Genomic DNA, 24675 nt, shown 5'->3' with positions numbered 1-24675 from the left:
CCCAACGACTAGATAGGATGTGTGAGAGGACTATGGTGATTATACTTAGTTTTATATCTTCAATCAAAAGTTTATTTTAAAATAGCACCGGAGTGTGTTATTATCTCTCTGGCAGAGTTTGAAGAAGAATCTACCAGAGTTTTTGTTATGATTTTAGCCGGAGTAGTTAAGATCATATTGCTGTTTCTCGGCCATCTGAGGAGAGGTAAACTTCAGATCAGGGGACAGCGGGCAGATGAATCTGCATAGAGGTATGTAGCAGTTTTTATTTTCTGACAATGGAATTGATGAGAAAATCCTGCCATACCGATATAATGTCATGTATGTATACTTTACACTTCAGTATTCTGGGGAATGGTACTTCACTAGAATTACACTGTAAGAAATACATAAAGCGGTTTAATAACTAGAGATTATGTTTAACGTTTTTGCTGGAATGTAAAATCGTTTTAATTTACTGAGGTACTGAGTGAATAAATGTTTGGGCACTATTTTTCCACTTGGCCAGTGCTTAATCTGTTTTTCTGACAGTTTCTGTTCTCCCTCACTGCTGTGTATGAGGGGGAGGGGCCGTTTTTTTGGCGCTTTTACTGCATCAAATATTTCAGTCAGCAACTCATTGTATTCCCTGCATGATCCGGTTCATCTCTACAGAGCTCAGGGGTCTTCAAAACTTATTTTGAGGGAGGTAATTTCTCTCAGCAGAGCTGTGAGAATTATAGTTTGACTGAGATAAAAAACGTTTATTCTGTAATTTGTTTCCTGCTTTCAGAATTTGTTATCTTTGCTAATGGGATTAAACCTTTGCTAAAGTTGTGGTGTTTACAAGGATTGAGGCTATAACTGTTTCAATTTATTAATTTTCAACTGTCATAGATCTTCTGTGCTTCTTAAAGGCACAGTACGTTTTAATATTATTCTAATTGAATTGTATTTCCAAGTTGCAAGTTTATTTGCTAGTGTGTTAAACATGTCTGATTCAGAGGATGATACCTGTGTCATTTGTTGCAATGCCAAAGTGGAGCCCAATAGAAATTTATGTACTAACTGTATTGATGCTACTTTAAATAAAAGTCAATCTGTACAAATTGAACAAATTTCACCAAACAACGAGGGGAGAGTTATGCCGACTAACTCGCCTCACGTGTCAGTACCTACATCTCCCGCTCAGAGGGAGGTGCGTGATATTGTAGCGCCGAGTACATCTGGGCGGCCATTACAAATCACATTACAGGATATGGCTACTGTTATGACTGAGGTTTTGGCTAAATTACCAGAACTAAGAGGTAAGCGTGATCACTCTGGGGTGAGAACAGAGTGCGCTGATAATATTAGGGCCATGTCAGACACTGCGTCACAGGTGGCAGAACATGAGGACGGAGAACTTCATTCTGTGGGTGACGGTTCTGATCCAAACAGACTGGATTCAGATATTTCAAATTTTAAATTTAAACTGGAAAACCTCCGTGTATTACTAGGGGAGGTGTTAGCGGCTCTGAATGATTGTAACACAGTTGCAATACCAGAGAAAATGTGTAGGTTGGATAAATATTTTGCGGTACCGACGAGTACTGAGGTTTTTCCTATACCTAAGAGACTTACTGAAATTGTTACTAAGGAGTGGGATAGACCCGGTGTGCCGTTCTCACCCCCTCCGATATTTAGAAAAATGTTTCCAATAGACGCCACCACAAGGGACTTATGGCAAACGGTCCCTAAGGTGGAGGGAGCAGTTTCTACCTTAGCTAAGCGTACCACTATCCCGGTGGAGGATAGCTGTGCTTTTTCAGATCCAATGGATAAAAAGTTAGAGGGTTACCTTAAGAAAATGTTTGTTCAACAAGGTTTTATATTGCAACCCCTTGCATGCATTGCGCCGATCACGGCTGCAGCGGCATTCTGGATTGAGTCTCTGGAAGAGAACATTGGTTCAGCTACTCTGGACGACATTACGGACAGGCTTAGAGTCCTTAAACTATCTAATTCATTCATTTCGGAGGCCGTAGTACATCTTACTAAACTTACGGCGAAGAATTCAGGATTCGCCATTCAGGCACGCAGGGCGCTGTGGCTAAAATCCTGGTCAGCTGATATTACTTCTAAGTCTAAATTGCTTAATATACCTTTCAAAGGGCAGACCTTATTCGGGCCCGGGTTGAAAGAGATTATCGCTGACATTACAGGAGGTAAAGGCCATGCCCTGCCTCAGGACAAAGCCAAAGCCAAGACTAGACAGTCTAATTTTCGTTCCTTTCGTAATTTCAAAGCTGGAGCAGCATCAACTTCCTCTGCACCAAAACAGGAAGGAGCTGTTGCTCGCTACAGACAAGGCTGGAAACCTAACCAGTCCTGGAACAAGGGCAAGCAGACTAGGAAACCTGCTGCTGCCCCTAAGACAGCATGAATTGAGGGCCCCCGATCCGGGATCGGATCTATTGGGGGGCAGACTTTCTCTCTTCGCCCAGGCTTGGGCAAGAGATGTTCAGGATCCCTGGGCGCTAGAGATAATATCTCAGGGATACCTTCTGGACTTCAAATACTCTCCTCCAAGAGAGAGATTTCATCTGTCAAGATTGTCAACAATCCAGACAAAGAAAGAGGCGTTTCTACGCTGCGTACAAGAGCTCTTGTTAATGGGAGTAATCCATCCAGTTCCACGATCGGAACAGGGACAGGGGTTTTACTCAAATCTGTTTGTGGTTCCCAAAAAAGAGGGAACTTTCAGACCAATCCTGGACTTAAAGATCCTAAACAAATTCCTAAGAGTTCCATCGTTCAAGATGGAGACTATTCGGACAATTTTACCTATGATCCAAGAGGGTCAGTACATGACCACTGTAGATTTAAAAGATACTTACCTTCACATACCAATTCACAAAGATCATTATCGGTACCTAAGGTTTGCCTTCCTAGACAGGCATTACCAGTTTGTGGCTCTTCCATTCGGATTGGCTACAGCTCCAAGAATCTTCACAAAGGTTCTGGGTGCTCTTCTGGCGGTACTAAGACCGCGGGGAATCTCGGTAGCTCCATACCTAGACGACATTCTGATACAAGCTTCAAGCTTTCAAACTGCCAAGTCTCATACAGAGTTAGTGCTGGCATTTCTAAGTTCACATGGATGGAAGGTGAACGAAAAGAAAAGTTCACTCGTTCCACTCACAAGAGTTCCCTTCCTGGGGACTCTTATAGATTCTGTAGAAATGAAGATTTACCTGACAGAGGACAGGCTAACAAGACTTCAAAGTGCTTGCCGCACCCTTCATTCCATTCAACACCCGTCAGTGGCTCAATGCATGGAGGGAATCGGCTTAATGGTAGCGGCAATGGACATAGTACCCTTTGCACGCTTACACCTCAGACCACTGCAACTGTGCATGCTAAGTCAGTGGAATGGGGATTACTCAGACTTATCCCCTTCTCTGAATCTGGATCAAGAGACCAGAAATTCTCTTCTATGGTGGCTTTCTCGGCCACATCTGTCCAGGGGGATGCCATTCAGCAGACCAGACTGGACAATTGTAACAACAGACGCCAGCCTTCTAGGTTGGGGTGCCGTCTGGAATTCTCTGAAGGCTCAGGGACAATGGAGTCAGGAGGAGAGTCTCCTGCCAATAAACATTCTGGAATTGAGAGCAGTTCTCAATGCCCTCCTGGCTTGGCCCCAGTTGACAACTCGGGGGTTCATCAGGTTTCAGTCGGACAACATCACGACTTTAGCTTACATCAACCATCAGGGAGGGACAAGAAGCTCCCTAGCTATGATGGAAGTATCAAAGATAATTCTCTGGGCAGAGTCTCACTCTTGCCACCTGTCAGCAATCCACATCCCGGGAGTGGAGAACTGGGAGGCGGATTTCTTAAGTCGTCAGACTTTTCATCCGGGGGAGTGGGAACTTCATCCGGAGGTCTTTGCCCAAATACTTCGACGTTGGGGCAAACCAGAGATAGATCTCATGGCGTCTCGACAGAACGCCAAGCTTCCTCGTTACGGGTCCAGATCCAGGGATCCAGGAGCAGTCCTGATAGATGCTCTGACAGCACCTTGGGACTTCAGGATGGCTTACGTGTTTCCACCCTTCCCGTTGCTTCCGCGATTGATTGCCAGAATCAAACAAGAGAGAGCATCAGTGATTCTAATAGCACCTGCGTGGCCACGCAGGACTTGGTATGCAGACCTGGTGGACATGTCATCCTGTCCACCTTGGTCTCTACCTCTGAAACAGGACCTTCTGATACAGGGTCCCTTCAAACATCAAAATCTAACTTCTCTGAAGCTGACTGCTTGGAAATTGAACGCTTGATTTTATCAAGACGTGGGTTTTCTGAGTCAGTTATTGATACCTTAATACAGGCTAGGAAACCTGTTACCAGAAAGATTTACCATAAGATATGGCGTAAATACCTATATTGGTGTGAATCCAAAGGTTACTCTTGGAGTAAGGTTAGGATTCCTAGGATATTGTCTTTTCTACAAGAAGGTTTAGAAAAGGGTTTATCTGCTAGTTCATTAAAGGGACAGATCTCAGCTCTGTCCATTCTGTTACACAAACGTCTGTCAGAAGTTCCTGACGTCCAGGCTTTTTGTCAGGCTTTGACCAGGATTAAGCCTGTGTTTAAAACTGTTGCTCCACCATGGAGTCTAAACCTTGTTCTTAACGTTTTTCAGGGCGTTCCGTTTGAACCCCTTCATTCCATTGATATAAAGTTGTTATCTTGGAAAGTTCTATTTTTAATGGCTATTTCCTCGGCTCGAAGAGTCTCTGAATTATCAGCCTTACATTGTGATTCTCCTTATTTGATTTTTCATTCGGATAAGGTAGTCCTGCGTACTAAACCTGGGTTCTTACCTAAGGTAGTTACTAACAGGAATATCAATCAAGAGATTGTTGTTCCTTCTTTATGCCCAAATCCTTCTTCAAAGAAGGAACGTCTACTGCACAACCTGGATGTAGTCCGTGCTCTAAAATTTTACTTACAGGCAACTAAGGAATTTCGACAAACGTCTTCTCTGTTTGTCATTTACTCTGGGCAGAGGAGAGGTCAAAAAGCTTCCGCTACCTCTCTTTCTTTTTGGCTTCGTAGCATAATTCGTTTAGCTTATGAGACTGCTGGACAGCAGCCTCCTGAAAGAATTACAGCTCATTCTACTAGAGCTGTGGCTTCCACTTGGGCCTTCAAGAATGAGGCCTCTGTTGAACAGATTTGCAAGGCTGCAACTTGGTCTTCGCTTCATACTTTTTCCAAATTTTACAAATTTGACACTTTTGCTTCATCGGAGGCTATTTTTGGGAGAAAGGTTCTTCAGGCAGTGGTTCCTTCTGTATAAAGAGCCTGCCTATCCCTCCCGTCATCCGTGTACTTTTGCTTTGGTATTGGTATCCCAGAAGTAATGATGACCCGTGGACTGATCACACTTAACAGAAGAAAACATAATTTATGCTTACCTGATAAATTCCTTTCTTCTGTAGTGTGATCAGTCCACGGCCCGCCCTGTTTTTTAAGGCAGGTAAATATTTTTTAATTTATACTCCAGTCACTACTTCACCCTTGGCTTTTCCTTTCTCGTTGGTCCTTGGTCGAATGACTGGGAGTGACGTAGAGGGGAGGAGCTATATGCAGCTCTGCTGGGTGAATCCTCTTGCACTTCCTGTTGGGGAGGAGTAATATCCCAGAAGTAATGATGACCCGTGGACTGATCACACTACAGAAGAAAGGAATTTATCAGGTAAGCATAAATTATGTTTTTTCTTTGCATAAATGATTTGTAGATGATGCATTTATATAGCCCATCTGAGTGTTTTTGTAGCAATGTATAATTTTGTTTGTTTTAATAACATTGTGCTGATTTTCAGTCTCCTAACTAAGCCCCAAAGTATCAGATGTAGACTGAAGTCTATAGATTCCTGCATGCTCCTTTTTGTATAATCTGTCTTTTTCTTGTATGGGGGACGGGGAAAGAGTCTGCTTTGTTAGCCCCTTTTATTGGGTGTCCCAGCCTAACCTCATCAACAGTGCTAAACTGGAAGCTTCTAAGAAAGTTTTTAAACTGGATTTTTAGATCAGTATCTGTGCATATTCTTCTTTATAGTAGTGTCTATTACATGCAGTTATATGAAAATTGGTGTATACTGTCCCTTTAAGTTGGACACCCCTCTGCAAGCCTGATAAAAAAAGTTTTCCTGGTTCAGATAGAGCATGCAAACCACTTTGAATCACATTTTATTCCTTCTCTTGGTAGCTTTTATTGAAAAGCAGGAACCTGAGCTCTGGAGCACTATATGGCAGCAGTTTTGAAAGAAAGTTATTCATTTGCAAGAGCACCAGATGGCAGCACTATTTCCTGCCATATAGTGCTCAAGATACCTACCTAGGTATCTATTCAACAAAACCTACCATGGGAATGATAGAAATGTAATAATAAAAGTAAATTGGAAACGTATATAAAATCCCAAAAGAAAATTTGTGTATTTCATATCCCTTATAGGGATAGGAAAGTCAAAATTAAACTTGTATTATTCAGATACATCATGTTATTTTTTTTTAAACACTTTAAAATTCACTTTTATTTTCAAATTAGCTTTGTTCTCTTGGTATCCCTTGTTGAAAAAGAATAAGCACATATCATACAGCTAGCTGCTAATTGGTGCCTGCACACATTTGTCTCTTGTGATTCGCTGACTAGATATGTTCAGCTAGCTGCCAGTAGTGCAATGCTGTTCCTTCAGCAATGGATAACAAGAGAATGAAGTAAATTTTATAACAGAAGTAAATTGGAAAGTTGTTATGAAATTGTATGTTCTATCCAAATCATGAAAGAAAATGTTGGGGTTTCCTGTTTTGAAATGTCCTATTAGATTAGACAAAAAAAACTCTCTAATCCCCCTCTTCTTTTTAATAGGTTCGTAACACGGATCCCAATGACCCAAGTCGGGAAAAGGTGGTACAACTTTTAGATGACTTCAAAATATCTGGTGTCAATGGAACCCGTATCCTTGTTTGTAAATGTGCATTTAGTGTAAGGGTTTTATTTGGTAGAGGTGTAGAGGCTGCACATTTAGTTTGTGGTTGTAGTATTGTTATCCCCTTGACTCATCACACAAGATGTCTGTATGGTGTTTGAGGTTCTTGGACATCACTTATTGAAGTGGATCATAAAGTCTAATTACAAGGGACTGCCTCTAACTTGTGTGAAAACCATAATCAAACAGGTATGAAATGGGGATGGTGTGTTCTGCACATAATTCTACTATAGTCTGATGATAGTCATTTGCTCTAACGTTTTACTTAATAATCAATGTGTAGGATGTATGGACACTGCTCTTCCCCTCAGTAATTTGTGTTATAGTCTTGTTTTATTGGCATCTCTTTATCTTCAAGTCTTTATTTTACTTTATATGCTGTTTTCTTTTTTTTTTTTTTTTTTTTTTTTTGCCATTATTGCGACCCATTTCCTGCTCTACATGCTAGTACTAAATACATTATATCCAAATGTTGTGTCAACCGCTTCACATTTTTTGGAATCTCCTATTGGACCATTCTGCTTATGTCCTGACTGGTCACCCTATTTTCTTATGTTGTCCCAAATACCCCCCCCCAGTAACACTCTACAGGTGATTTAGTTGTATGAAAGTTAGTATCGGAAAAAAGATGAATGGTTGTTGAGGTAAACTATATGTAGAAAAGGAGAAGAGTCTTAGGACAGGAATTGTATTAAGAATCAATGGATTTATCTATTTTTAAGGTTTTACAAGGCCTAGACTATCTTCACACCAAATGTCAGATCATCCATACAGATATTAAGCCAGAGAATATCCTGCTTTGTGTAAATGAGACATATGTACGCAGGCTAGCTGCTGAGGCAACAGAATGGCAACGCTCTGGGGCACCACCTCCTTCTGGCTCTGCAGGTATTTTATTTTGTCTTGCTCACTGAGCTTTTTCTGTTTCACTCTTCAACTTAAAGGGACATGAAACATGTTTTTTTTTTTTTTTTATAATTCAGACAGAGCATGGCATTTTGAATAGCTTTCCAATGTATTTCTATTTAATTTGTTTCATTCTCTTTATATCCTTTGTTGAAAAGTATACATGGATAGATTTAGAAGCTGCTAATTGGTGGCTGCACATTCATTTCTCTTGCTTATTGGCTTTCAGCTAGCTCCCAATAGTGCATTGCTGCTCCAACAAAGGATAGCAAGAAAACATAGCAAATTAGATAATAGAAGTAAATTGGAAATTGTTTAAATTGTATCATCTATCTGAATCATGAAAGAGAAAATATGTGGATTTCTTCTACAAGATACGACGAATCCACGGATTTCATCCTTACTTGTGGGAAATTATCCTCCTGCTAACAGGAAGTGGCAAAGGACACCACAGTAGAGCTGTATATATAGCTCCTCCCTTCCCCTCCACCCCCAGTCATTCTCTTTGCCTATGCTAGTATTAGGAATAGTTTTTAGTTTCTTCAATCAAGAAGTTTGTTATTTTAAAATGGTACCGGTGAGTACTATTTTTCTCAGGCAGGATATAGAAGAAGATTTCTGCCTTGAGGTTGATGATCTTAGCAAATGTCACTAAGATCCATGTTGGTTCCCACAGAGCTACTGAGGAGTGCAAGAGGAATCTTCAGTGTGGGGAACGTTTTCATGCTACAAGCAGCATTGAGGTATGTGCAGTCATTTATTTCTGAAGAGACTATGGTATATCAGAATTGGCTGACATAGTTCCCAGGTTGGGAAGGGGTAAGCAGTAGACCTATATATCATGGTGGTGCTGAAATCCTGTGTAAATTATCGTTGTTACAAATGCAGGGCTTATTGCAGCAGCATGGTTAAGACACTGGGGCAGCCTGGCATAGTGGTGGCACCTTACCTGGACGATATTCTGATCCAAGCGTCAACATATCATCTGACAAAATCTCACACGGACACAGTGCTGTCTTTTCTGAGAACTCACGGCTGGAAGGTGAACATAGAGAAGAGTTCACTGGTTCCACAGACAAGGGTTCCTTTCTTGGGAACTCTGATAGACTCGGTTGCCATGAAGATATTCCTGACGGAAGTCAGAAAATCAAAAATTCTAAATACTTGCCGAGCACTTCAGTCCACTCCTCGGCCATCAGTGGCTCAGTGTATGAAGGTAATCGGATTAATGGTAGCGGCAATGGACATCATTCCGTTTGCTCATTTTCATCTCAGACCGCTGCAGTTGTGCATGCTCGGTCAGTGGAATGGGGATTATGCGATAAATCTAGATCAAGAAACCAGAGACTCTCTTCTTTGGTCGTTGTCGCTGGATCATCTGTCCCAGGGGACTTTCTTCCGCAGACCCTCTTGGGTGATAGTGACAACGGACGCCAGCCTTCTGGGCTGGGGTGCAGTCTGGAATTCCCTGAAGGCTCAGGGTGTTTGGACTCAGGTGGAGTCTCTACTTCCAATCAATATTCTGGAACTGAGAGCAATATTCAATGCACTTCAGGCATGGCCTCAGTTGGCTTCGTCCAAATTCATCAGATTCCAGTCGGACAACATCACTACTGTGGCCTATATCAACCATCAGGGGGGAACAAGAAGTTCCTTAGCGATGAGAGAGGTATCCAAGATAATCCGTTGGGCAGAGGCCCACTTTTGTCATCTGTCAGCAATCCACATCCCAGGAGTAGAGAGCTGGGAAGCTGACTTTCTGAGCAGACAGACCTTTCATCCGGGGGAGTGGGAACTACACCCGGAGGTTTTTACCTTATTGAGTTCTCCGATGGGGCAAACCTGAATTGGATCTAATGTCATCTCGGCAGAATGCCAAGCTTCCAAGATACGGATCCAGGTCAAGGGATCCCCAGGCAGAACTGATAGATGCCTTGGCAGTGCCTTGGTCGTTCAGCCTAGCTTATGTGTTTCCACCGTTTCCTCTCCTGCCACACGTGATTGCTCGAATCAAACAGGAGAGAGCTTCGGTGATCCTGATAGCGCCTGCGTGGCCATGCAGGACTTGGTATGCGGATCTAGTGGACATGTCTTTGCTACCGCTGTGGAAACTTCCTTTGAGACCGGACCTTCTCATTCAAGGTCCTTTCCAACATCCAAATCTAACTTCTCTGCAGCTGACTGCGTGGAGATTAAACGCTTGATTTTATCGAAGCGAGGATTCTCTGATTTAGTTAGCAATACTTTGATACAGGCTAGAAAGCCTGTCACTAGAAAAATCTATCATAAGATATGGCGTAAATATCTTTATTGGTGTGAATCCAGGGGCTACTCGTGGAGTAAATTTAGGATTCCTAGGATTCTGTCTTTTCTCATAGAAGGATTGGAGAAAGGCTTATCAGCTAGTTCCTTAAAGGGACAAATTTCAGCGTTGTCAATTTTGTTTCACAAGCGTTTGGCAGATGTGCCAGATATTCAGTCTTTTTGTCAGGCTCTAACCAGAATTAAGCCTGTATTTAGACCAATTACTCCTCCCTGGAGTTTGAATTTAGTTCTTAGAGTTCTTCAAGGGGTTCCGTTTGAACCTTTTACATTCCATAGATATAAAGTTATTATCTTGGAAAGTTTTGTTTTTGGTTGCTATTTCTTCTGCTCGACGAGTTTCAGAGCTTTCAGCATTACAGTGTGATTCACCTTATATCATTTTTCATTCTGATAAGGTGGTTTTACGTACCAAACCTGGATTTCTTTCTAAGGTTGTTTCAAATAAGAATATTAATCAGGAAATTATTGTTCCTTCTTTGTGTCCTAATCCTCCTTCCAAGAAGGAGTGTCTGTTACATAACTTGGACATGGTCCGTGCCTTAAAGTTTTACTTACAGGCAACTAAGGATTTCCGTCAATCATCTTCATTGTTCATTGTTTATTCTGGAAAGCGTAGGGGTCAGAAAGCTACGGCTACCTCTCTTTCCTTCTGGCTGAGAAGTATCATCCGCCTGGCATATGAGACTGCTGGACAGCAGCCTCCTGAAAGAATTAAGGCTCATTCTACTAGCGCTGTGGCTTCCACATGGGCTTTTAAAAATGATGCATCTGTGGAAGAGATTTGTAAAGCTGCGACTTGGTCGTCTCTTCATACTTTTTCCAAGTTTTCCAAATTTGATACTTTTGCTTCTTCTGAGGCTGTTTTTGGGAGGAAAGTTTTTCAAGCAGTAGTGCCTTCCATTTAGGTCTCTGTCTTGTCCCTCCCTTTCATCCGTGTTGCTTTGGTATTGTATCCCACTAGTAAGGATGAAATCCGTGGACTCGTATCTTGTAGAAGAAAAGGAAATTTATGCTTACCTGATAAATTGATTTCTTCTACGATACGATGAGTCCATGGCCCTCCCTGTCAATTTTAGACAGATTATGTTTTTTTATTATTTATAACTTCAGTCACCTCTGCTCATTTTAGCTTTTCTTTTCTCTTCCTATAGCCTTCGGTCGAATGACTGGGGGTGGAGGGGAAGGGAGGAGCTATATATACAGCTCTGCTGTGGTGCTCTTTGCCACTTCCTGTTAGCAGGAGGATAATTTCCCACAAGTAAGGATGAAATTTGTGGACTCGTCGTATCGTAGAAGAAATCAATTTATCAGGTAAGCATAAATTTCCTTTTCGTTTAACTTTAAAGGGAAGGAAAATTGAAATGTGTATGGGTGCTTAATTTTAAATGGATGCATTTTTGCATTAGAACTTCATTATCAAAAATAGTCCTAGTAAGTATTCGTTTTTCAACGGCATACACAGATATGCTGTGAGTGCCTCTTGCATCAACATTCAAATGCCACATTTTCAGTATCAGCGGTGGCTTGTGTGACACAAATGAAGTCTTCACTGACACAATACACACACATGCTAGCTATCTGAGCAGGCATAGTGTTTGCATCCTGATGCTCTAGCCCACATGTAACCCATCTGCATTCATACACATTTGAAGTTTGACTTTTCTATCCCTTTAAAGGGGTATCATCAATAGTAAAGAAGCGGAAGAAGACACCACTTAAAGGGACATTCCAACCAAAATTGAAATCCACATAGATAATTTTCAATTTTTAATAGAAGCATGTTTGTAATATACACGTATTAGCAAAAATGCTTCTAATAAAAGCTATAGCGGTTTCAAAACCGTATTTAAGTATGCGCCGTGCACCAGCATTTTAAACACAGCCATTGCTAGGAGAGTCTGAGGTACTTGTAGCATCTGTTAATGACTCAATTTAATTGCTGACATGAGACAAACCCCACTAGCGCTCTGAGCGGCTGCAATATTTAAAATGCTTCAAGATTAGTATTGTTCATCCTTTCATTAACAAATGTTTATAGTATGTTGTGTCCTTTTGCTTTTTTACATTCCCTAACTGTCTACATTCTTTCCTTTTTTATGTTGAAATTATTACTATATATGTATTTATTTGTAAAGGGGCACTCTTGGCCACATACTTTTTTATAATAAAAAATCTAAGATAGTCACTGATTTATTGATTTACTGTATTTCTCTTTTACCATCTTCACTGCTATTTTTACATTTTGCTTTGCCACTATATTTCTCCTTTTTGCTTTTTAAAAAGTAGTGAAATATCAAAAACACATTTCCCTCTTAAAGAGACAGTCTACAATATAATTTTTATTGTTTTAAAAGATAATCCCTTTTTTATCTATTCCCCAGTTTTGCATAACCAACAGTTATATTAATATACTTTTTACCTCTGTGATTGCATCTTCTGACAGCCCCCTGATCACATGACTTTTTAAATTTATTATTTAACACTATTGTGCTAAATCTTAAATAACTCCTCGTGCATGAACACAGTTATCTATATGGCCCACATGAACTAGCAGTCTCCTGTTGTGAAAAGCAAATACAAAAAGCATGTGATAAGAGGCTGTCTGTAGTGGCTTAGAAACAGGAAGACATTTAGTGGTTTCAATGTTGGTTGTGCAAAGCTGGGGAATGTTTAGTAAAGGCATTAACTCTTTTTAAACAATAACAATTTTAGTGTAGACTGTCCCTTTAAAGGGACAGTATAGTCAAAATTAAGCTTTCATGATTCAGACAGAACATGCAATGTTAGACAACTTTCCCTTGCACTCTTATCACATGTTCTGTGCATTTAAAGGGACAGTGAAGTCAAAATTAAACTTTCATGATTCAAACAGCATGCAATTTTAAACAACTTTCCGATTTACTTCTATTATCAAATTTGCTTAGTTCTCTTTCTCCTTTTGTTGAAGAGTTGGCTCTAAAATAGTTGTGCACGACTGAGTGGTAGCTGAATACATCTGGTGAGCCAGTGACGAGAGGTTCTTATATATGCACCCAGCTAGTACCCAGTAATTGCATTGCTGCTCCTGAGCCTACCTTGGTATACTCTTCAAGAAGAATATAAAAATATAAAGCAAATTTGATAACAGAAGTAAATTGGAAAGTTAACATTTTATGCCCTCTATAAATCATGACATTTTTAATTCTGACTTTACAGTCCCTTTAATTTCCATCTTGCTGCCTTTTCATTAATCCCTTAGGGACAGTAGACAGAACTGTTCATTTTAAAGTGAAGGTCAATTTTCATCAATGAGTGCCCGGTTTTTAAAAAATACTTTTACTTTTAAAAACAGGGGCACTTTCATTGATGAAAATTAACATTGCACTGGATTTGTAGAAATACTTACCTTTTACTTCTGCAAAGCCGGATCGATGATCCCCCTCCTTCCTACTGTAGACCACAGCAATGACAAAACTAGCTTCCTCCAATCACAGCCGGGCTTCACGAGCTGGACGCTCTGGGGTGCAAGCCATTATTGGAGGAAGCCGGTTTTCGTCATTTGTAACGTCAGGCCGAGTTCGGCAATCCGGTTTTGCAGAAGTAAAAGGTAAGTATTTCTACAAATCTGGTGCAATGTAAATTTTCATCAATGAAAGTGCCCCTGTTTTTAAAAATATTTTTAAAAACCGGGCACTCGTTGATGAAAATTGACCTTCACTTTAATGTTCAACTCATGTTTTTATTTAATCCACTTTCTACAACCATTTAATTTTTATTCTCTGTTGCAGTGAGTACAGCACCACCACCAAAGCCAGTGAGTATCTTATTTGTATTGGTTAGTTCACTGTGTGTATTGGGCTATACTGTGTCATTCAATCATAAAGAATGTTGAGTACCTGTATGTTTTATAGTGTAATTGATTTTCTGTTCTGTACATTGTTTTACACATAAGTTCTACTTTGCAAGGGTTGTGCAAGGCTTATCATTTGTTTAAAATTCACCTTTCTGTCATGTAAATGGCCAGAGTCCATGAGCTAGTGACGTATGGGGTATACATTCTTACCAGGAGGGGGCAAAGTTTCCCAAACCTCAAATGCCTAGAAATACACCTTCCACCACACACATACTAAAGTTTTACAAACTTTGCCTCCTATGGAGGTGGTGAAGTAAGTTTGTGCTTGATTTTTATTTCTTCTATGATGAGCGCTTCTAAGCATTCTGAAGCCCAATTCCTCTCAGAGTACAGTGTTTTTCAGAGGGACGTGAAGAGAGTATTGCCTATTGATTTTTATGGTTTCACTCATGGGAAATCTTTTCAAGGGTTCTCTGTTATCGGTCGTAGGGATTCATCTCCTACCTCCCTTCTCAGATCGACGATATACTCTTATACCATTACCTCTGCTGATAGTTTTCTGTACTGGTTTGGCTGTCTGCTATATGTGGATGGGTGTCTTTGGTAAGTATGTATCATTATTTAAGACACTCTAAGCTATGTTTGGTGCTTTATGTATTTAAGTTTTAAATATATGTATTTACTTATATTTGCCATGAGTCAGGTCTGTGTGTATTTCCCTTTGCAGTCTAACAGTTTCAGTATGAGAATCATGTTTAATGAAATTATATATATTTTTTTTTAAATACCTGGGGTTTAGTCTTTTTTTTCCAATTTGACTTGTTTTTTACTTAAAATTTGCGGGCAAATCTAGGCTCGCGAGGGCGCAAAATGCTGTTTATTGCGTCATTTTTGTTGCGAAAAATTTTGGGCGCTAATTTGTCTATAGTGTTGCAGGTTTAGTCATTTCCTGCGTCTTTATTGACGTTAGTTTGTTTGACACAGTCATGCTTGTTATGACCCGAGATACTTGGCGCCAAAATATTTTTTTGGTTATATTACCCCACTTCCTGTATGCTCCCTGCTCTCTTTATATTCTAGATGGCTATGCTGTTTTCTTTTCTGCTTATTTAGCATATGCATTTTTTCCCATTCCTGAAACTGCTATATGAGGAAATTGGATATTTTGTTTTAAATTTTATTTTTTCTTTTACATTTTGCAAGATGTCTCAGTCTGATCCTGTCTCAGAAGCTACTGTAGGAACCAAAGTTGTTGGGGCTTTTTCTACTCTTGCTAAACGTACTACTATCCCTATGGAAGATAGTACTTCCTTTATGGATCCTTTTAGATGGGAAACTTGAATCTTATCTAAGGAAAGCTTATTTATTTTCTGGCTATCTTCTCAGGCCTGCAATTTCTATAGCTGATATTGCAGCTGCATCAACCTTCTGGTTTGAAAGCTTAGCGTAACAGGAAACAGATTCTGATTTTTCTAGCATTGTTTGCTTGCTTCAACATGCTAATCATTTTATCTGTGATGCTATTTTTGATATCCTCAAGATTAATCTTAAATCTATGTCTTTATATATTCTGGCTAGAAGAGCTTTATGGCTTAAATCATGGAATGCTGACATGGTATCTAAATCTAGATTACTATCTCTCTATATTTCCAGGGTAATAATTTATTTGGTTCTCAGTTGGACTCTATTATTTCCACTATCACTGGGGGGAAGGGAGTTTTTTTGCCCCAAAAAGGGTAAATCTAAAGCTTCTAATCGGTTTTGTTCCTTTCGTCAGAATAGAGGACAGAAAACCACTCCTTCCCCTAAGGACTCTGGCTCCAATTGGAAGCCATCTTCAAGTTGGAATAAATCCAAGCCTTATAAGAAACCAATGCCAGCCGCCAAGACTGCATAAAGGTGCGACCTTCAATCCAGTTCAACTGGTGGGGGGGACAGATTTAAATTATTTCAAAACATTTGGGCAGATTCTGTTCAGAATCAGTGGATTCAGAGCATTGTTTCTCTAGGATATCGAATAGGTTTCAGAGTAAGACCTCTTGTGGGAAGATTCTTTCTCTCTCTCATGTTCCAACAAATCCTGTGAATGTTCAGGCTTTTTTGAAGTGCGTTTCAGATCTGGAGCTTTCAGGAGTGATTATACTAGTTCCACTTCAGAAACAGGGTCTGGGTTTTTATTCAAATAAATTCATTGTCCCAAAAAAAAGAAAATTCATTCAGACCAGTTCTGGATCAGAAGATTGTGAATCGTTTTGTAAGGGTCCCAACTTTCAAGATGGTGACTAAAAGGACTATTCTTCCGTTTGTTCAGCAAGGTCATTACATGTCCACAATAGTCTTACAGGACGCTTATCTTCACATTCTTATTCATCCAGATCACTATCTGTTTCTGAGATTCTCTTTTCTAGATAAGCATTACCAATTTGTTGCTCTTCCATTTGGCCTAGCGACAGCTCCAAGAATCTTATCGACCCTTCTATCTGTAATGAGAGAGCAGGGTATTGCCGTGTTTCCTTATTTGGACGATATCTTGGTACTGGCTCAATCTTTTTATTTAGCAGAATCTCTCACAAATCAACTAGTTTTGTTTCTTCAAAGACATGGTTGGAGGATAAATTTACCAAAGAGTTTCTTGATTCCTCAGACAAGGGTCACCTTTTTAGGTTTCCAGATAGATTCAGTATCCATAACTCTGTCTTTAAAGACAAGAGACAACTGAAATAGGTTTCAGCCTGTCAAAACCTTCAGTCTCGATCATTCCCTTCAGTGGCTATGTGCATGGAAGTTTTAGGTCTCATGGCTGCAGCATCGGATGCAATCCCCTTTGCTCGTTTTCATATGAGACCTCTGCAGCTTTGCATGCTGAATCAATGGTGCAGGGATTATACTCGGATGTCACAATTGATATTCTTAAATCCCAGCATTCTACTCTCTCTGACTTGGTGGTTAGACCATCATATTATTCAAGGGGCCTCTTTAGTTTGTCCTTCCTGGACTGTAGTTTCAACAGATTCAAGTCTTTCAGGTTGGGTTGGATATTAAACTTTCTTGGAAAGTGTTGTTCCTTTTGGCTATTTCTTATGCTAGAAGAGTTTCTGAATTGTATGCTCTCTTGTGCGTCTTCTTTTCTGATTTTCCATCAGGATAAAGCTGTTTTGCGGACATCGTTTAAATTTCTTCCTAAGGTTGTGAATTCTAACAATATTAGTAGGGAAATTGTTGTTCCTTTGTGTCCGAATCCTAAGAATTCTCTTGAGAAATCGTTACATTTTATGGATGTGGTAAGAGCTTTGAAATACTATGTGAAGGCTACTAAGGATTTCAGGAAGACTTCTAGTCTATTTGTTGTCTTTTTTTTTGGTTCTAGGAAAGGTCAAAAAACCTCTGCCATTTCTTTGGCATCTTGGTTAAAGCTTTTGATTCACAAGGCTTATTTGGAGGCGGGACAGTCTCTGCCTCTGAGAATTACAGCTCATTCTACTAGATCAGTTGCTACTTTGTGACTTTTAAGAATAAAGCTTCAGTTGATCAGATTTGCTAAGCTGCAACTTGGTCTTATTTGCATACATTTACTAAATTTTACCATTTTGATGTATTTGCTTCTTCTGAATCAGTCTTTTTGGTAGAAAAGTTCTTCAGACAGCTGTCTCAGTTTGATTCTTCTGTTTATAAGAACTTATTTTGTGGATTTAATTTCTCAGCGGAAATAGCTGTTTTTATTTTATCCCTCCCTCTCTAGAGACTCTTCTGTGGACTTCCAAGTCTGGGGTATTTTATCCCATACGTCACTAGCTCATGGATTCTTGCCATTTACATGAAAGAAAAAATAATAAATGTAAGAACTTACCTGATAAATTAATTTCTTTCATAATGGTAAGAGTCCATGAGACCCACCCTGTTTTTGGTGGTGTTATTTTTTTTTTTGTATAAAAGCACTATTATTTTCCAGATCCTCCTTTTTTTTTTTTTTTTTTTTTGTATGCTTTTTTACTCCTTTTTACACCTCACTACTTGGCTATACGTTAAAATGAAGTATATGTGTGGTGGGAGGTGTATTTGTAGGCATTTGAGGTTTGGGAAGCTTTGCCCCCTCCTGGTAGGAATGTATATCCCATACGTCACTAGCTCATGGACTCTTGCTATTATGAAAGAAATTAATTTATCAGGTAAGTTCTTACTTAAATTATGTTTTTTACTTCTAGTCCACCAAAATGTCAAAAAATAAGAAAAAAAAACTGAAAAAGAAACAGAAGCGTCAGGCCGAATTGCTGGAAAGACGGGTGCAGGAAATTGAGGAAATGGAGCGAGAAGGGGAGAATATTGATGAAAATCAAGACGATGACAGCCCACCTCCTCAACCATTGGAGCTATGGAAACAGCCTGGTATGGAGATCTAGTAAAACTATTTATTTATTTGTTCCCCACGTGAAAAAGAACATATTACTGTCTCTAACATAATAACAGTAACACAGACCTAAAAAAAAATAATTCCTCGGTTCTTTGCATTTTTTTACATTTTTATTTATAGGTTATTGGGCAATGTTTATTTTGCTGCTTTGTGTTATTTACATGGTGGTAGTTAGACTGCTCTTACAGTCACACTTCCACCAGGTAATGGAAGCACTCTATTCTTACAAAGGATGCCGTTTTTAACATTTTTGCCATGCTATTTATTATTAAATTATATTTCTCCAACATTGGTGTGTCCGGTCCACGGCGTCATCCATAACTTGTGGGAATATTCTCTTCCCCAACAGGAAATGGCAAAGAGCACAGCAAAAGCTGTCCATATAGTCCCTCCTAGGCTCCGCCCACCTCAGTCATTCTCTTTGCCGCTGAACAAGCAGCATCTCCACGGAGATGGTGAAGAGTATGTGGTGTTTAGTTGTAGTTTTTTATTCTACTATCAAGAGTTTATTTTAAAATAGTTCTGGTATGTACTATTTACTCTGAAACAGAAAAAGATGAAGAGTTCTGTTTGTGAGAGGAATATGATTTTAGCAGCAGTAACTAAAATCGTTTGCTGTTTCCACATAGGACTGTTGAGATGAGATAACTTCAGTTGGGGGAAACAGTTGGCAGACTTTTCTGCTTAAGGTATGACTAGCCATATTTCTAACAAGACTGTGTATTGCTGGAAGGCTGTCATTTCCCCTCATGGGGACCGGTAAGCCATTTTCTTAGTCTCAAACAGAATAAAGGGCTTAATATGGGCTATAAAACTGGTAGACACTTTTATGGGCTAGATCGATTGCTTTATTTGGGCATTTTATACAGCTTGAGGTTGAAATTCACACTTTATAAACTTTGGGGAACGTTTTTTTACGACAGGCACTGGTTTAGACACCTTCCCAGTCAGGAAGGGCCTTCTCTGTAGTAGGCAGAGACTCATTTTCGCGCCATTACTGCGCAGTTACTTTTGAGAGCAGGACATGCAGCTGCATGTGTGTGGGTCTGAAAGTAGTTGAAAAGGTTCCTAGAAGGCTTCATTTGGTATCGTATACCCCCCTGGGTTTGGTAAAGTCGCAGCAAAGGCTGTAGCTGGGACTGTAGAGGGGTTAAAACTGTAACCGGCTCCGGTTTCCTCATTTTAAGGGTTAAAGGTCTGAAATTTGGGGTGCAATGCTTTGAATGCTTTAAGACACTGGTGAAAATTTGGTTAAATTTGAACAATCCCTTCATAGTTTTTCACATATTCAGTAATAAAGTGTGCCCTGTTTAAAATTTAAAGAGACAGTAACGGTTTTGTTTTAAAACGGTTTTTGTACTTTATTGACGAGTTTAAGCCTGTTTAACATGTCTGTGCCTTCAGATAAACTATGTTCTGTATGTATGGAAGCCAATGTGTCTCCCCTTCAAAATTGTGTGATAATTGTGCCATAGCGTCCAAACAAAGTAAGGACAGTACTGCCACAGATAGTAAAGTTGCCCAAGATGATTCATCAGATGAAGGGAGTAGACATAGTTCTACATCATCTCCTTCTGTGTCTACACCAGTTTTGCCCACGCAGGAGACCCCTAGTACTTCTAGCGCGCCAATGCTTGTTACTATGCAACAATTGACGGCAGTAATGGATAACTCCATAGCAAACATTTCTCTTGTTAAGTGTAGTCAGTCTACGGGTCATCCATTACTTATGGGATTATATCTCTTCCCCAACAGGAAGTTGCAAGAGGATCACCCAAGCAGAGCTGCTATATAGCTCCTCCCCTCACATGTCATAGCCAGTCATTCTCTTGCAACCTAACTAAAGAAAGGTCGTTGTGAGAGGTCTGTGGTGTTTTTAAACTTAGTTTATTTCTTCAATCAAAAGTTTATTTTAAATGGCACCGGAGTGTGCTGTTTGTTCTCAGGCAGCATTAGAAGAAGAATCTGCCTGCGTTTTCTATGATCTTAGCAGACGTAACTAAGATCCACTGGCTGTTCTCGCACATTCTGAGGAGTGAGGTAACTTCAGAAAAAGGGGAATAGCATGCAGGGCCCCCTGCAAACGAGGTATGTGCAGTAAATTATTTTTCTGAGGAATGGAATTGACTGAGAAAATACTGCTGATACCAATGTAATGTAAGTTCAGCCTTAAATGCAGTGGTAGCTACTGGTATTAGGCTGATGAGTGTGTGTACACTGAAGTATTTTTCTAGGGAATGGAATACTATTAATACTGAAGTAATGTATGAGCCTTAACTGCAGTAAAAGCGACTGGTAGCAGGCTTATTAATAACACTTCATAACTTTTTAAAATGTATGTTCAAAACGTTTACTGGCATGTTAATCGTTTTTTGTGAGGTACTTGGTGATAAAACTTATTGGGGCATGATTTTTACCACATGGCTAACTTTTTTGTTTCGGCATAGAAACAGTTAACTGAGCTTCCCCACTGTTGTAATATGAGTGGGAGGGGCCTATTTTAGCGCTTTTTTTTGCGCAGTAAAAATTCAGTCACAATCTTCCTACTTCATCCTCCATGATCCAGGATGTCTCTAGAGAGCTCAGGGGTTTTCAAAATTCATTTTGAGGGAGGTAATCAGTCACAGCAGACCTGTGACAGTGTGTTTGACTGTGAAAAAAACGTTAATTATTAAATTGTTATCAGTTTTTGGGTATTAAGGGGTTAATCATCCATTTGCTGGTGGGTGCAATCCTTTGCTAACTTAATACATTTACTGTGAAAATTTGGTTGCTATTTCAACTGTGACAACTTTTTGTGCTCCTTAAAGGCACAGTAGCGTTTTTTATATTGCTTGTAAATTTATTTAAAAAGTATTTTCCAAGCTTGCTAGTCTCATTGCTAGTCTGTTTAAACATGTCTGACACAGATGAATCTGTTTGTTCACTATGTTTGAAGGCCAATGTGGAGCCCCATAGAAATTTGTGTACTAAATGCATTGATCTCACTTTAAATAAAAGTCAGTTTTTACATGTAAAGAAATTATCACCAGACAACGAGGGGGAAGTTATGCCGACTAACTCTCCTCACGTGTCAGTACCTTCGCCTCCCGCTCAGGAGGTGCGTGATTTTGTGGCGCCAAGTACATCAGGGAGGCCCTTACAAATCACTTTGCAAGACATGGCTACTGTTATGACAGAAGTATTATCTAAATTGCCAGAATTAAGAGGCAAGCGCGATAGCTCTGGGTTAAGGACAGAGCGCGCTGATGATGTGAGAGCCATGTCCGATACTGCGTCACAATTTGCAGAACATGAAGACGGAGAGCTTCATTCTGTGGGTGACGGATCTGATCCAGGGAGACTGGATTCAGAGATTTCTAATTTTAAATTTAAGCTTGAGAACCTCAGCATATTGCTAGGGGAGGTATTAGCGGCTCTGAATGATTGTAACACGGTTGCAATTCCAGAAAAATTATGTAGGTTGGATAGATACTATGCGGTACCAGTGTGTACTGACGTGTTTTCTATACCTAAAAGGTTTACAGAGATTATTAGCAAGGAGTGGGATAGACCCGGTGTGCCTTTTTCCCCTCCTCCCATATTTAGAAAAATGTTTCCTATAGACACCACCACACGAGACTTATGGCAGACGGTCCCTAAGGTGGAGGGAGCAGTTTCTACTTTAGCTAAGCGTACCACTATCCCGGTGGAGGATAGTTGTGCCTTCTCAGATCCAATGGATAAAAAATTAGGTTACCTTAAGAAAATGTTTGTTCAACAAGGTTTTATCTTACAGCCCCTTGCATGCATTGCGCCTGTCACTGCTGCGGCGGCATTCTGGTTTGAGTCTCTGGAAGAGGCCATTCGCACAGCTCCATTGGATTAGATTATGAACAAGCTTAAAGCACTTAAGCTAGCTAACGCATTTGTTTCTGATGCTGTCGTACATTTAACCAAACTTACGGCTAAGAACTCCGGATTCGCCATCCAAGCGCGCAGAGCGCTATGGCTTAAATCCTGCTCAGCTGATGTGACATCTAAATATTCCTTTCAAAGGGCAGACCTTATTCGGGCCCGGCTTGAAAGAAATTATTGCTGACATTACGGGAGGTAAGGGCCATGCTCTGCCTCAAGACAGGGCCAAATCAAAGGCCAAACAGTCTAATTTTCGTGCCTTTCGTAACCTCAAGGCAGGAGCAGCATCAACTTCCTCCGCTCCAAAACAGGAAGGAGCTGTTGCTCGTTACAGACAGGGCTGGAAAACTAACCAGTCCTGGAACAAGGGAAAGCAGGCCAGAAAACCTGCTGCTGCCCCTAAGACAGCATGAAGAGAGGGCCCCCTATCCGGAAACGGATCTAGTGGGGGGCAGACTTTCTCTCTTCGCCCAGGCTTGGGCAAGAGATGTCCAGGATCCCTGGGCGTTGGAGATCATATCTCAGGGATATCTTCTGGACTTCAAAGCTTCTCCTCCACAAGGGAGATTTCATCTTTCAAGGTTATCAGCAAACCAAATAAAGAAAGAGGCGTTTCTACTCTGTGTACAAGACCTCTTACTAATGGGGGTGATCCACCCAGTTCTGCGGACGGAACACGGGCAAGGATTCTATTCAAATCTGTGGTTCCCAAGAAAGAGGGAACCTTCAGACCAATCTTGGACTTAAAAATCCTAAACAAATTCCTAAGAGTTCCATCATTCAAAATGGAAACTATTCGAACCATCCTACCCATGATCCAGGAGGGTCAGTACATGACCACAGTGGACTTAAAGGATGCCTACCTTCACATACCGATTCACAAGGATCATTATCGGTACCTAAGATTTGCCTTCCTAGACAGGCATTACCAGTTTGTAGCTCTTCCCTTCGGGTTAGCTACGGCTCCAAGAATCTTTACAAAGGTTCTGGGCTCACTTCTGGCGGTACCAAGACCGCGAGGCATAGCGGTGGCTCCGTACCTAGACGACATTCTTATACAAGTGTCAAGTTTTCAAATTGCCAAGTCTCATACAGAGATAGTTCTGGCATTTCTGAGGTCGCATGGGTGGAAGGTGAACATGGAAAAGAGTTCTCTATTACCACTCACAAGGGTTCCCTTCCTAGGGACTCTTATAGATTCTGTAGAAATGAAAATTTACCTGACGGAGGCCAGGTTATCAAAACTTCTAAATGCTTGCCGTGCCCTTCATTCCATTCCACACCCGTCAGTAGCTCAGTGCATGGAAGTAATCGGCTTAATGGTAGCGGCAATGGACATAGTACCATTTGCGCGCCTGCATCTCAGACCGCTGCAATTGTGCATGCTAAGTCAGTGGAATGGGGATTACTCAGATTTGTCCCCTCTACTAAATCTGGATCAAGAGACCAGAGATTCTCTTCTATGGTGGCTTTCTCGGGCCCATCTGTCCAAGGGGATGACCTTTCGCAGGCCAGATTGGACGATTGTAACAACAGACGCCAGCCTTCTAGGTTGGGGCGCAGTCTGGAATTCCCTGAAGGCTCAGGGATCATGGACTCAGGAGGAGAAACTCCTCCCAATAAATATTCTGGAGTTAAGAGCAATATTCAATGCTCTTCTAGCTTGGCCTCAGTTAGCAGCTCTGAGGTTCATCAGATTTCAGTCGGACAACATCACGACTGTGGCTTATATCAACCATCAAGGGGGAACCAGGAGTTCCCTAGCGATGTTGGAAGTCTCAAGGATAATTCGCTGGGCAGAGTCTCACTCTTGCCACCTGTCAGCGATCTACATCCCAGGAGTGGAGAACGGGGAGGCGGATTTTCTAAGTCGCCAGACTTTTCATCCGGGGGAGTGGGAACTTCATCCGGAGGTCTTCGCTCAACTGATTCATCGTTGGGGCAATCCAGATCTGGATCTCATGGCGTCTCGCCAGAACGCCAAGCTTCCTTGTTACGGATCCAGGTCCAGGGACCCGGGAGCGGTGCTGATAGATGCTCTGACAGCCCCTTGGGTCTTCAACATGGCTTATGTGTTTTCACCATTTCCGATGCTTCCTCGACTGATTGCCAAGATCAAACAGGAGAGAGCATCGGTGATTCTGATAGCGCCTGCATGGCCACGCAGGACCTGGTATGCAGACCTAGTGGACATGTCGTCCTGTCCACCATGGTCTCTGCCTCTGAGGCAGGACCTTCTAATTCAGGGTCCTTTCAACCATCCAAATCTAATTTCTCTGAGGCTG

The 24675-nt window shown here is 40.8% G+C and overlaps 1 protein-coding gene across 2 annotated transcripts in view; it reads left to right on the top strand.

The window, feature by feature from the left end:
• SRPK1 (SRSF protein kinase 1) overlaps window positions 1-24675 on the top strand; it is a 179846-nt gene that overhangs the window by 67457 nt on the left and 87714 nt on the right. For both annotated transcript variants that reach the window (XM_053706807.1, XM_053706809.1), the window contains exons 6-10: window positions 6902-6989; window positions 7105-7211; window positions 7745-7910; window positions 14021-14046; window positions 18288-18468. In XM_053706807.1, coding sequence (XP_053562782.1) covers window positions 6902-6989; window positions 7105-7211; window positions 7745-7910; window positions 14021-14046; window positions 18288-18468 — 568 coding nt within the window. The remainder of the gene's footprint in view (window positions 1-6901; window positions 6990-7104; window positions 7212-7744; window positions 7911-14020; window positions 14047-18287; window positions 18469-24675) is intronic.

This window comes from Bombina bombina, chromosome 3 (assembly GCF_027579735.1).
Source record: "Bombina bombina isolate aBomBom1 chromosome 3, aBomBom1.pri, whole genome shotgun sequence".
NCBI classification, from domain to species: domain Eukaryota; kingdom Metazoa; phylum Chordata; class Amphibia; order Anura; family Bombinatoridae; genus Bombina; species Bombina bombina.
The sequence above is the reverse complement of the archived record's forward strand: the minus strand, read 5'-3'. Positions and strand labels throughout refer to the sequence as shown.